This window comes from Myiozetetes cayanensis, unplaced genomic scaffold (genome assembly GCF_022539395.1).
Source record: "Myiozetetes cayanensis isolate MyiCay16 unplaced genomic scaffold, myiCay2020 scf53, whole genome shotgun sequence".
NCBI lineage: Eukaryota > Metazoa > Chordata > Aves > Passeriformes > Tyrannidae > Myiozetetes > Myiozetetes cayanensis.
This window is the reverse complement of record NW_026087776.1, coordinates 195,001-208,173: the sequence shown is the minus strand read 5'-3', so window position 1 is coordinate 208,173 and position 13,173 is coordinate 195,001. Positions and strand designations below refer to the sequence as shown.

The following is a 13,173-nucleotide window of genomic DNA, read 5'->3' as shown; positions in this document are numbered from 1 at the left end:
AAGAAAGCTCCTTAATGTGTTGAAGTTCCATGGAGCTCCTCATTAGAGGTAAAACATGTTTTGTGCACTAAGGGAATTGGCCTGGGAGATGTTGGTCAGACACACTGGAGCTGTCAGGCTGTTGGAAGGAGGAGAGGAGCAGGGATAGGAGTGTCTCTGCTGCAGAAGGAGGGTGGCAGGGATGAGTGAGCAGGGAAGGCCCTCAGAGGACAGCACAGTCTCCTAATTGACATGTTAAATGATGAAGGCAGTGAGTTCTGCACTGGCTGTGCTGTGTGGGTCCAGCAGCCCTGAGTCCTTGGCTGCTCTGAGGAGTTGCTCTGCAGAGGCCTCTGCATGTGGGATCTTCTCTGGTGTCTCCTTTGGTCCTTGGATCTCAAGGTTTTGCCACGAGCAGCCCAAAACCTCAGTGAGTGCTGCTGCTTGTTTGCAGTTCTTCAGCATCAGCTCTCCCTGAGTGCAGCACAGACCTGCTCAGTGTTGGAAAGCTGCTTCAGGAACTCCAAATGCCACTGATCCTCTCCCTGTTACTGGTGACAAGTGCAGCTGTTTGATGCCTCCCCATGAAAGCAAAACAGCCCTTGGTGAGAGGAGTCTGGGGAGAGACTGAGGAATCCTTTGTGGGGCAAGAAATGACAAATCCATTTGTGCTTATTTCTGTTTATAAGAGGAGCTTTAGAGGAACTTATAACTGAGCTTGGTGCTGTTGGCTCTTCCCTGAGAATTCAGGAGTTAAGGCCGTGGAACAGGAGTGCTCTGGGGAGTTGCTTTCTGCGTTTGTCCGGCTGTGAGCAATTTCTGGTGTTCCATCAGCCTTTGTGGAGGGGTGTTGAGCAGCAGCAGCCCCAGATTCAGCTGTGATGTGCCTTCTGAAAGCCTGAGGAGCATCTGCATGTTCTGGGCACTGTTGTGTGTTCAGTTCTTTAAAATGTGCCCCTCAACTCTGCTGTCCTGGGGTTTGCACAGGAAGGTGCAACCTTGGTGCAGGGCTGGACCCTTCCAGCCCTTCTCTTTCTTTCCTCAAAGACAGGAGTCTCTCCAGGCCTGTCTGGTACAAGATGCTGCATCTTTTATTCCAGACACAGAGGCCTGACATGGGCTGCGTATCCTCTGCTGAGGCATTTCACCTTTTGTGCTGCTCTGAAGGGACATAACAGCACTTCCCTGCCAGGGAGTGTTTTGAGAGCTGTGTGTTGGAGAGCTACATGGTAATAGCTGTTTGGTGGTGGTGTTTGGTTTTTCATTCTTTTCACTGGCAACATAAACTGGATTGGAGTGTGTGTGTGTGTGCTGTTCTGTCAGGCTGTTGTTGGGCTCTGACACTGAGCTGTGCCCGTGCTGAGACTGCTCGATGCTTTCTGCTTTCCTCTTCTCTGGTTCACTCTGCCTTTTCTCTTCCTTTTCCCTCCCAGCTGAAAAAACGAAAGACATTCTGAGTTTGGACTCCAGCCCTCCTCTTCTGACTGTGCCTGATCCTTTCATTCCTCTCCCGTTATCCGACACGCCAGGTAACAGAGCAGAGTTTGTGCAGGGTGGGTTTTGTTTTGTCCTCTTAACGTTCTGGTTCTGTTTCTAGGCTGAAACCCCTGAAATCCTGGGCTCAGCCAGTGGTGCTGGGCACTGAGAGGCTCAGCTGAGCTCGGGGCAGTGCTGGTGTGTGTGCTTGGTTTTCCTGGCAGACCCTGGGGTTGTGTCCTTGTTCCTAATGCCAGCAGTGTTGGTGTCTTTAAAGGTTCAGTATTCAAAGGCTGGAGCACCTCTCCTAGGAGGAAAAACTGAGAGCTGGGGAAGGGAAGAGAAGAGAAGGCTCTGGGGAGACCTGAGAGCCCCTTCCAGGGCCTGAAGGGGCTCCAGAAGAGCTGGAGAGGGACTTGGGACAAGGGATGGAGGGACAGGATGAGGAGGAATGGCTTCCCACTGCCAGAGGGCAGGGAGAGTTGGGATATTGGGAAGGAATTGTTCCCTGTGAGGGTGGGCAGGCCCTGACACAGATTGCCCAGAGCAGCTGTGGCTGCCCCATCCCTGGAAGTGTCCAAGGCCAGGTTGGAGCAGCCTGGGCTAGTGGAAGGTGTCCCTGCCCATGGCAGGGGGTGGGACTGGATGAGCTTTACATTCACTTCCAACCCAAACCATTCCATGATTCAATGAAAAATAACCACCAGGTAATTAATCACCTCTTCTGACCTAAGCTCTTTTCAAATTGGTCTCCAGCTTTGAAACTGTAGGTTTTATTATTGTTAATCCTTCTTCCCTGGAAGAGTCAGTGTTTCTTTGGCTTCCACGGTCTGCTGCAAATTCGTGCATCATGTGAAGCACAAGTTACATGTGACCTTTTCTGATTTGGCAAAGTTTTCTGGTGCAGTTGGTGCTATTTCCATTTCCTTTGCAGTGCTGCTTCTGTCTTTCCTCTGTGCACATTTCTGCCTGCAGCAGCCAACACTTTTTAGCACAAGATTATGTAAGTGCTTAGGAGCTTATTTGCAAATCGGTGGGATTTGGAAAATGGGAAATGTTTTTGTCTTGGAGTCTCTCTAAGCCCTCCAGTGACTGTGTGTGACAGTCCCTTGTCTCTGAGCCCCAGACAAGTGCTGGTGGCAGCTCCCACCCCTGTCCTTAGCCCAGGCTGTGGATCCCTGGGGCTGTGACAGTAGAGGACCCAAACTTGGCAATGTGCTTGTGAAGGTGTCATCTCTCCATGGAGAGCTGAGCAACTCAGGAGAAAAATAAACCCCTCTTTTTCCAGAAGTCTGTGGAACTTGCTTCCTTCTGGTGGGTGCTCAAAGAGCACGAGAAATGTGGTTTGGTCCAAAGGGGATTTTATTTTACATAAATGCTGCAGTCTGAGGGTAGAAAGAACTTGGATGCTGTGTGAGCAGGTGCCAGGAGTGACCTGCCCAGCTGTGACTTGAAAAGAGCCTACAGAAGGCACCTGAGTGCAGGTTTTCCTTCCCCCCTCATGTGCTATTGGAAGTGTTGTTCTTCCTGGTTGAAGTCTGTCACCCAGACCATGTCATTCCCTGCCAGCATCATTCCCAGCTCACCCAGTTGCACACCAGCACGTTTTCCTTGTTGCCTCTCATTTTTTAACATAAAACTCGAGGCCAGGAGCTCATAAGTGTTTCTCAAGGGCCAGATCTGTGGACTTCCCCTTCACTTTCAAAACCAAGAGGGTTTTGAACTTGTAAATTCAACAGAAAAGATAAAAACCCTGGATTTGGACTCAGGCTTTGAGTCTGTGTCTGTCATGTAGGACAGAGGTGTGTTTGTTCTTCAGTGTTACCTGTGCAGAACCATCCCAGAGCACAGAGAGGGATGTGCTGACTGGCAGGTGAAAGGTGTTTTTAGGGGTGCTCTGTGAGTCAGCAGAGCTGGGAGTGACTCCAGCCTCCCAGTACATCACCTCCAGTTGCTCCTCACCAAGCTGCCTCAGTTCTTTGCAGGAGCAGCTGAATTTCTTGGAACGCTTACTGAATATTTCCTTTCATTTGGAGTATTTTTATTCCTGAGAAAACCTTGATAAAAGTGAATGTCCTTGCTCTGCAAACATTGTACCTTAGTAAAATAGGCTGGGAGGGTGCACAGCCCTTGCAGGAGTTCAAGTGTGAGCCTTCCCCCTGTGCTGACGAGGGCAGTGTTGTTCAGGAGGGATTTCAGCACACAGGTGAGGTTTTATTGGGTTTTGGTATTGGTTTTATTTCCCTGTTGGTCCTACAGAGCCAGTTCTGTCAGTCCTCTGCCCTCTGGACCTGCAGCAGCTGAAGGGCTGGTTAAAGCTCAGCTGCTGCTTCTGCTTCAGCCACAGCCTTGCTCCCTTTGGCACCTGGAGGTGCAGGTGGCATCAGCTGAGTGTTGGCCAGAGACCTCCTGGGCCTCTCCCACTTTCCCCTGCATGCTCAGAAGGACAGATGCCATCAAGTGGCAGTGGGATGGTTTCCAGTGTGTTCCTCCTCCTCCAGCGTGTAATGGCTGCAATCCTTAATGGAATTGTAACCAGTGAGAGGAGCTGGCAAGGGGGGTGTGAAAATATGGCAAAACATCTGTTAAAACAAGGAGGAATTAAATATTCAGGCTGAAAACATTTTTCCTTGTGTATGTGCGGGAAAATGAGCCAAGTTGTTCTTAATGAGCCTATTGCAGGAGTCAGCACTGACTAATCCTGATGGAGTGCTGATCAGTGGTGACTCCCTGCGTGGGGCTCCTGAGTGTCTGTGCCTGTGGACTGAGCCCCTGGGAGCACAGGGGGCTGCTCTTTGCACAGGATGTTCTGGAGGCCTGAAAATAAACTGAGTTCTGCACCTGAAATTATTAAACTGAGTTCTACACCTGAAATCATTGAACTGAGTTCTGCACCTGAAATCATTGAACTGAGTTCTGCACCTGAAATCATTGAACTGAGTTCAGGACAAGCCTCTTGAGTGGTCCCAAGTCTGGGGTTTCTGAACTGCAGCTGGAGTGTTAAATGCTGGCCTGGCGTGGGTACCCACGCTCAGCCATCCATTAGATGAGGTCTCACACACATCCTTTGACTTCAGAAGCATCTGCTCACATCGAGCTTTTGAGTCAGTGCTGGCTGGGCCCAGGGAAATGCCCTCTGAGATACTGCCAAAAATGTTCCTTTCTGTTGTTTGGGGGGTGGTTGGTTTGGGGTAGGAGGGGGGGTCTCCTTCTTGTGTTATTTCCAGATAAACTCTGTGTCAGTTCAGTGCCACCTTGGCACGTTGAGTCAATCTTTTTTACCCCTTTTTGAACAGAGCATCGATCATTCTTTGTGAATTTCCACAACCATTTCCTCCCTGCAGTAATTCAGCATCAGCTGCAGTTGACAGACAAACAGTCTGTGGTGGAGGGACTTGTTTGAGGACCAGCAGCACCAACCAGCCTCTGCCACGCTGTCTTGCCCTTAAAAAATACAAGATGAGAGAAATTCCACGTCCAGCACAGCTCAGTAAACGTGCAGGGATAGCTGGGGGGGTGCCCAGGCCAGGGAAGGACGTCTGAGCCAGCTGGGCACACACTGAATTCCTGGTTTTCATGGAAAGGCAAACACTGTTGCTTAGTGCCACGTTGGGGTTCTCCAGAGCCTTTAAACAGCACAGTCAGGCTGTTCACAGCAAATGCAACAGAACAACTGCATATCCAGTGAGAATTTATTTACTTGTCCCAAGATGGCACGTTGGGATGAAGTAATTACAGACATGCACAGCCACATATTGGTGTGTGCCAATGATCTGAGTTTGCATCTTGAGTGGGGAAGATGCAAAAGGGCAGCTGCTCATCTGGGACCTCGATGGATTAATTGCTGCATTAACTGAGAGGACAACATGGTGTGGTGATGGTTTGGGGCAAGGAAGCCAACAGACCTTGGGAATCACAACTAAATGGGCGTAAACAGCACCTAGTGTTGTTCTGCCTGGGCTTTGAGCTTGATCTGAGGGGTATAATTTATGATTTTACAAATATTTGAGATCCTGAATGTGAAACTAAAATCCCTTGACTTTGATTTCTTAAGGAGCCCCTGTTAAATGTTGCCCAGTTCCCCTCCATGGTGTTCACAAAGTCCTGTGTATTTGGAGCATCCCAACTGCCTTTATTCAGCTTCTCTTCCTCTTTGTGCTCCATAAAAAACAATCCCATTTCACAGCAAGCCCATTAGGAAAATGAAACTCCAGTGCCTTCGTTTGGTCAGCCCAAGCCCTCTGTTGCTGAATAACACTCAGGGCCTCCTCTAATCCTTAGCACTGGATCAGTCAATGGGCAGAAATTGTCCCCAGTCCCTGCCCAGGGGGTGATTCCCTCCCGCTTCCAGCACAGTGACCCTGCAGGAGTTTTACCACCTTGTCTTTCTTTCCCAGTTGCCACCCGAAGAAAAGGACTCTGCTGTGTCCTCTCTTGAGTTGTCTTTCCCTTTGCTCTCCCTCCAGTCCTCCAGTGAGTAACAGCCTTGCTGTGTGTGGTGCTGCTGCCCCTCCTTGGTTTGGAGATGGTGCATCTTGTTCCGTGTGCTCTCAGCTCGGGGCAGATTTTTATCTCCACTCCCTTTTTAACTCACAAGTTTCTCAGGAGTCTTTATTCTCTCTAATAGCCTGCTCTGACTAAAAGCCCATTTGCCTCCCTCTTCTCTTGATTTATTTTTTTCCTAACTCTAGTCCTTCTTAAGTTGCTTTTTGGGTGTTCTTTGTTGCTTCAGGGGCGTGTGGCCCCAAATAACTGCAGCGTGTCAATGGAGAGTCCAGAGTGGTGGCCTTGCAGATGCAGAGTGACTAATTGTGAACCTCAGCCAGATCTGTGCATGGGGCAGAACAGGGATCTGAAGCCAAAGGGCAGCATTTTCTCAGTGGACAGTCCAGGGCTGTGCTGCTCAACCACTGCATGGCCTGTGAACTTGTTTGCTTGGGCCAGGATACGAATCCAGAGTTAGTTCAGTGGCTTCATTTTCTCCTTATGCTGGTACACATCAAAAGGCTCTTGCTTTCATTCCTGGAGGAGGTGATGCAGTTCTCCAGTCTCTGAAGCCACCAGCACGAGGCATTTGAGGGTCCTCCAAGCCCCCTTAGCTTGTAGGCTCTTGCTTAGCTCTTTCTGCAGAGTTTTCCTTGCTCTGACAGGAACCAATCAGGAATTTCTCACTGTGAGGAACATGAAACTTGGGAAGAATGTGAAATATTCATCCATAGGCTGGGCTTTACCTCTGGAGAGGCTTGATGGGGCACTTTTTAATCTCCCTGTGTGCTTTTGAGCTTTAGACACCTCCTCAAGGCTTGCTAATGCCCTGCTTACTCAGCCATGGCCTCACTGGTGCTGCACAGCCCTGGCAAGGCAGAAAATCCAACAGAAAGGAAACACCCTGGCCAGTTTATCCTGAACCTGGGACAGAATTGGTTCCCTGTGACCTGGGAGGCATCTGGCAGGTTTTTGGGAGGCTGATGATGATGTCTCCAAGGGGCAGCTCCACCTGGGAGCACAGCTGTAGATTAAAGCCCACCTTTCCCAGCTGGAGTTTGATGAAAGCCCATCCTGAGAGCTCTCCAGGAGCTGTATGAGGTCAAACACCTTCCTGGGGGGTTACAGTATCTTAACCTTGTTTATCCTCGGGCTTCTTTGTGTGTCTGCATGTGAATGGTCTGGATTTGTCTTGGATTTGGGGCAGAATCACCTGTGATGCTCTAAACCCCTGAGTTACCTTCATGGTGATTGATACAGATGGTGTGGTCCTGTCACACTCCCCTCTGAGCTTCATACCTGCACTAAACTGCTTGCAAGGAGCCCTGAAGCATCGAGGGAGTCGCTCTTATTCCTTGTTCCACTGCTGTTTGCTGCATCTTTGCCATCCTGACCTCTCCTAAAACCAGCCTGGGGCTGTGCCCACACACCTGGAGGGTCACCAGAAACTGGTGCTGCAGTGGCAGAACATCTCTCTTGGTTCCCCCCAGTAGGAGTGCTGGTTTCTCCCCAGTAGGAGTGCTGTTTTCTCCCAGTAGGAGTGCTGTTTTTTCCCAGTAGGAGTGCTGGTTTTTCCCAATAGGAGTGCTGGTTTTTCCCAGTAGGAGTGCTGGTTTCTTCCAATAGGAGTGCTGTTTTTTCCCAGTAGGAGTGCTGGTTTCCCCCAGCGTTGTTCCCCCAGCAGGTGTGTGAGGGGTGCCAGGTGGGAGGGGAAGTTGTCTCCATCTGTCTGCAAAGGGCAGGAATGTGCCACGTGCTGGGGCTTTGCCTGTGGAGTCTGTTCTGCAGCTGATGATCCCTGTGTGTACGTGTGAGTGGGCACTGTTGTCTTTGCACAGGTCCCAGGAACAAGAGTCATTATCCCAGTGTTGTCTCTTCTCACTCACTCTGATCCCTGCTGGCTCCTCCACAGGACTCCACTTGCAGGTGAAGCAGTGGAAGCTGAAGGGAATTCCCTTGGTAACAGGGCCCAAACTGCAGTTAACTGTGACAAGGGATTGGTTTTCTTTCCAGGTCTGGCTGTGGTTATACTCCAGCTGCTCTGTTTGTGGCCAGGTGATGAGCAGGATCCCTCCCTGAGCTGCTGCTCCCGTGCTGGGGAAGCAGAGGCTGGAGCTGGGTCTGTTTGGCCCCGCAGAGCCACGAGGTGTTCTTGGACTTGAGCATCTGCTGTGGGTTCAGAAAAGCTTTCTTTAGCACAGGTGTTTTTTCTAAGCCTGTTGTGCTGAGGAGAGCAGCCCTCGCTCCTGTGGAGAAGGAATTCCTGCTAATTAACACACAACTCTGGATTTCACTGGGAATTCTCTGACCTCTCCTTTGCTCCTTGTTAAAGGGGAAGTTCACACCACTTAATGGAACTGTTGCTTTACTTTATCTCTTGCTCCTACAGGTTAGTACCAGATGCAACACAGCCCAGAAAGCAGGGGATGAACTGCTAGGCCTCCAGGACAGGCTGAGACACTTGATTTTTGTTACTTTACCTCCTTTCCCATCTCTCCTGCCATGTGTTCATACACATGAAGGCTGCTGTTCCCATCAGGCTTTTCCTTTCAGCTGACCTTTTCCAGGCCTTTAATGATCCAACAGCTGCCTCTTGGGCTCATTTTTTAGGTTTCCCTCCCCTCCTGGTTGCTTTGAGCGTGTTGGCTCGTGAAGGTTTTCATGGGGAGTAGAATTTGTCCTGCTTTGAATAAGCAGCTCCAAAGCCTCCAGGCTGTTTTATTATTTATATGTGGCAATAAAAACCATTATTGCCATATATGTAACAGTGCAACTTCAGCTTTCCTTGGGTGTTCTCAGCATGGTAAGTCTTTCATAGAGCAGGATTCCTGTGCTTTAGTGCAGTTGTGAGCATGTTTGCTTTGGACAATAAATAATTTACACCAGCCTTTGAACTGAAAAATGAAAATACAGATGTAACAGTTTTGTAACTTTCTAATGCTGGATTATAAACGGGAGTAATTTCAACGAGGTGAAATGGCCGGATTTGTCCATGTGGAGCAAATTGTAGCAGAGCTGTTCTACTGCAGGTGATTACTTCTAGCAAGCCCTGACATTGTTCTTTATCCTCTTGTTCTGTGCAGCACCCCTTGTGAAAGCTGAATAATTAATCTGGTTATTGCAAACCTGGTTAGTGATTGGGAAATCACTCATCCACCAGATGAATAATTGAGATTAACTTCCTGCCAGGTGATCTGAGTGTCTTTGTGTGAGGGATAAGGGGACCCTTGGGAGTTGTGCTGTTGGGAGTGAAGTAACTGCCTGGCAACTGGACAGCTCTGTAACCCCAGGGCTACAGATGGATCTCCATTTCTGGGTTTGCTTCAGCTCTTAAGGGCTCTGAGGTGTTAAACTGAAGGACAGTTGGTTTTGATTAGATAAAAGTGAATTTTTTACAGTGAGGGTGGTGAGGCCCTGGCACAGCTTGCCCAAAGAAGCTGTGGCTGCCCCATCCCTGCAAGTGTCCAAGGCCAGGTTGGACAGGGCTTGGAGCAACCTGGGCTGGTGGAAGGTGTCCCTGGCATGGCAGGAGTGGAATGGGATGAGCTTTAGGGTCCCTTCCAGCCCAGCCTCTCCTGGGATCCTGTGCTGGAGCCATTTGCACACAGAGCGGTGCAGATGCTGCCGAGGCTGCCACGTGAGCCCTGCACTGAGCACCTGATTAATGTTGTCTTTTCTTTTTCTGTGTTTTTTTTTTTTGCTTCTTCTCTCCGTTGCCTCCCTTCCTCCTTTTCCTGCTTAACCCAGAAAAACTGATTGAGGGACTCAAATCTCCCGAGCCTGCGCTTCTGCTCCCCGACGTCCTGCCTCTCGCTGACCCCTTCGGTAGCACCTCAGACGCTGTCAATGGTAACAACCAACCCAGCCCCTCCCCTCTGCCTGCCCTGCCCTGCATGGTGACTCCACAAGCACCCCCCAGGTTCCCCAGACAGCCCCTGGTGCTGCTGAAACACAACGTGTAGGCACTTGGGGGTTGTGCTGAGGCAGATTCTGCCTCTTCTCCATGGGATGAGCACCCGAGGAGTGAGGTTTGGTGTTTGTGTCTGGAATCCAGGGGTACTGATCTGGCCCAGCAACGTGGCACAGCTGTGGTTGAAGGAGAAGACACCAAAAATCCCTCCCTTTCTGGTCAAGACTCTGACCAGGCCCTGAGCTGGTCTGTCTCTCCATGGACCCTCAGCAGGAGGAGGAGAAGAAGGAAGGACAGCATTCCCTAGAGCTGGGGAATGCTGGGAATAATGTGCTAGGCTGCTGTGAGCCTGGATGCAGCAGGCATCAGGCAGGACTAAGATTCTGGAGTGTTGCAGAATCATGTTTTGATCTCCTTGCCAAGTAATTGCAGGCTCAGTAGTTGCCATCAGCTGATGGTGTGGGCTGGGGTCCCAGCCAGGGTCCCTTGGCCAGCTGGGTGCAACCTGTGGCTTTGAGTGGAGAGGAGGGCAATGAGTCACTGTAACAGGAAAACTCCTTCTCCCTTTTGCATTTTTTGGCAGTTGTCTGAACGCTCTTAGGTAATGATCCTGCAGATCACAGGCACACTCACTGCTGGGAAATCAGAAGTGATCAGTAATCTCTCTTGGGCTGACCAATTAGGCCATTTGTGCTTCAGCATTTGGGTGCATCCTTGTCCTTTAATTGAACTTGGTCATTACCTCGCTGTTGGTCCCTGAGGAGGAGACCCAGACAGTCCTTGCATGTGGCTGCTGTGACAGGTACCTGCCATGGCTCTCCCCTCCCTTTGTGGTTTCTACAACCCAAATCCTTCCACCCAGCCTTTGTAAACATCTCCTATTGCCTCCACGTGATGGGTGAGGTGGATACTGGGGATTGGGGCTTCCAGTGAGATGTCAAGTTCCAAAATTTTGTCACCTCCCTGCTGGCTCTGCAATCCTTGCTCCATTGGACCCTTAAGTGGGAAAAAAGATCCCACATCTTGGCTTTTTACAGGCTTAACTGGGACTGTGCTAAGGGCTCCAAAGCAGGTGTTTTGATGACCTGTTACTCCTGTTGCAAGGGGACTCTGTCACAGTCAGGCTTTTCCTTTTCCTGGACAAGGATCTTGTGGATATTTGCCCAACCCCAGGTCTCCTGCTTGGCTGCAGGGCAGGTGTTACTACCCTGCTGTTCTGTGCTCAAATTGGGCTTGCATAAATTAAAACAAATAAGTGAAACCAAATAAAAGCACTGATGAGTTACGGTCTTCCCTCGGGATTCAATTGGACTCCAGCCCCCTGTGCTGCCACGTCACAGGGTCACTAAAGGGTTCAGACAGCTGCTGCCTCAGCTCCTGCCTCTGCCTTTCCTTGCTAACTCTAACCTCTGGCTTCTCCCCTGCTCTGCTGCTTTTCCTGTGGAAAGGGAAGCCCGAGGTGGCCGTGGAGAGTCTGATCCCGGGGCTGGAGGCCCCGCTGCCCCAGCGCCTCGTGTCCCAGAGCGAGTCCGTGGCCTCCAACAGAACAGGTTGGTGAGGCAGCCCGGGCTGGGGGCACAGGGGGGCTCTGGCAGCCAGGAAACAATGGCTGGGCCCATGGAAGCAGCTGCCTCTCACTGCTCTTCTCACCAGCTGGGCCTGCCCCTGTGTCTCGTGAGGGGGTGCTGGGTGGTTCCTCCAAGGGCCATGTCAGGTCTGAAAGGTTCTTCCCCCAGAGGGTGGTGGGCACTGCCCAGGCTCCCCAGGGTTTGGTCACGGCCCCAAGGCTGACAGAGCTCCAGGAGTGCTTGGACAGCACCCTCAGGCACAGGGTGGGATTGTTGGGGTGTTTGTACATGGCCAGGAGTTGGATCAGTGATCCTTGTGGGTCCCACTCATCTCAGGGTATTCCATGATTCCGTGGTACAGCATTCCCTGAACCCAGCAGCACAGACCTGTAGGTGCTTTAGAACTCTGGCTGCTGTCCCACGGAGGGTGTCCCATGGAGGGTATCCCATGGAGGATGGCCACAACCTGGCCCTTTCTCACCATACAGGCCTTGATCAGGCCACTGTCACAGCAGCTGGACTGTAGCTCTTTTCAGAGGTCTCTGAAAACAGGCAGTTTGCATCAGGTTTGCAGCTCTTCCCTCGCTGCACAGCCCCACTGTAACCTGTCCCTGTGGGATTTCCCTGTCTGTTCAGCTTCAGAGGGCAGAGAAGGTGGGAAATGTTTCTGGAGGTGTTGGTCCCCTCTGCCCTCACTGAAGAGAATGTTTTCCATCACAAGAAATGGCAGCTCTTTGTACTGGCTTGGATCAAAACTCTGCTTGTACCCTAAGTGTGTGTGTGGATGGGAATGTGGGAATGTGAGCTTAACACTCTTTGTGTCCTGTTCAATGCTACCCTGGGATGCTCACCTGGATCCAGACTCTCTCACTGGGGAAGACTCTCTGCTTGACTGTTCTCTGCTCTCTAACCCTGCTGCTGATCTCCTGGATGAGTTTGCTCCTGTAGCTTTTGCAGCTCAGCCTCACAAAGGTAAACTGGCTCTGCCCCTGATCCCCTGCTGTGTGGGCTGGAGCTGATGTGAAGCAAAGCTTACACTGGCAAAGTTTACACGGGCAGATGCTCTGACCTGTGTTCTGGTGCTGTTTTCTTTTCTTTTCCTCGAGCCATTGTTTTGTTTTCTTCCCAAACTTGGAGTGTACACTGAAGTACTAAGGGAAAAAACATAAAGGATTCAGCTTGACTGTCAAAGTAGGTGGCATTTGCCCTGGAACAGGGATCCACAGAAGGGATCCAGCAGGCATGAAGGATGGGCTCTGTGTGCAGCCCTTCTGCTTTTGCTTCTCCACATGGGATTTAGGGCCTGGTTTTAATCTGCATGACTGAATCTGGAAGGGAGCCTGATAATCACCTGTCACAGGTTTTTGAATCAAAAGGTGGGGGTTTGGGTTTGTTGGAGTTGGTGTCCCAGGCTCTTCCAGCTCTAGAGGATGTTTCCCTTGCCAGAGGACCTTGGGAGAAGTTCTGGAGTCACAGCAAACACAGAGGAGAGCCCAAGGGCAGTGTCCAGCTGAGGAGGGGAACAGTGTCATGGGAACACAGAAGCAGAGTGGAGAGGCAGAGCAGGTGTGTGGGGATTGCCAGGAGCTGCAGGTAGAGCTGTGCAGGGATCACGGGTCTGGTCCATCAGTAAACAAGACCTGAGGGACCCTGGAGCTGGCTCACAGCTCATCATCACGTGGCTTTTCTTTCTCCCCAGCTGAAATCCAGGCCCTCTCCATGGCTGGAGCAGTGGCACAGGAATGCTGTGGAGAG

General features: G+C 50.8%; 1 protein-coding gene across 4 annotated transcripts in view; it reads left to right on the top strand.

Moving 5' to 3' along the window:
- Positions 1–13,173, top strand: part of AAK1 (AP2 associated kinase 1) — a 79,058-nt gene that overhangs the window by 45,587 nt on the left and 20,298 nt on the right. For 2 of the 4 annotated variants that reach the window (XM_050334445.1, XM_050334443.1), the window contains exons 17-20: positions 1,413–1,508; positions 9,688–9,789; positions 11,299–11,400; positions 12,280–12,390. In XM_050334445.1, the coding sequence (XP_050190402.1) occupies positions 1,413–1,508; positions 9,688–9,789; positions 11,299–11,400; positions 12,280–12,390 (411 nt within the window). The remainder of the gene's footprint in view (positions 1–1,412; positions 1,509–9,687; positions 9,790–11,298; positions 11,401–12,279; positions 12,391–13,173) is intronic. The other 2 variants (XM_050334444.1, XM_050334442.1) reach the window with 2 other exon arrangements.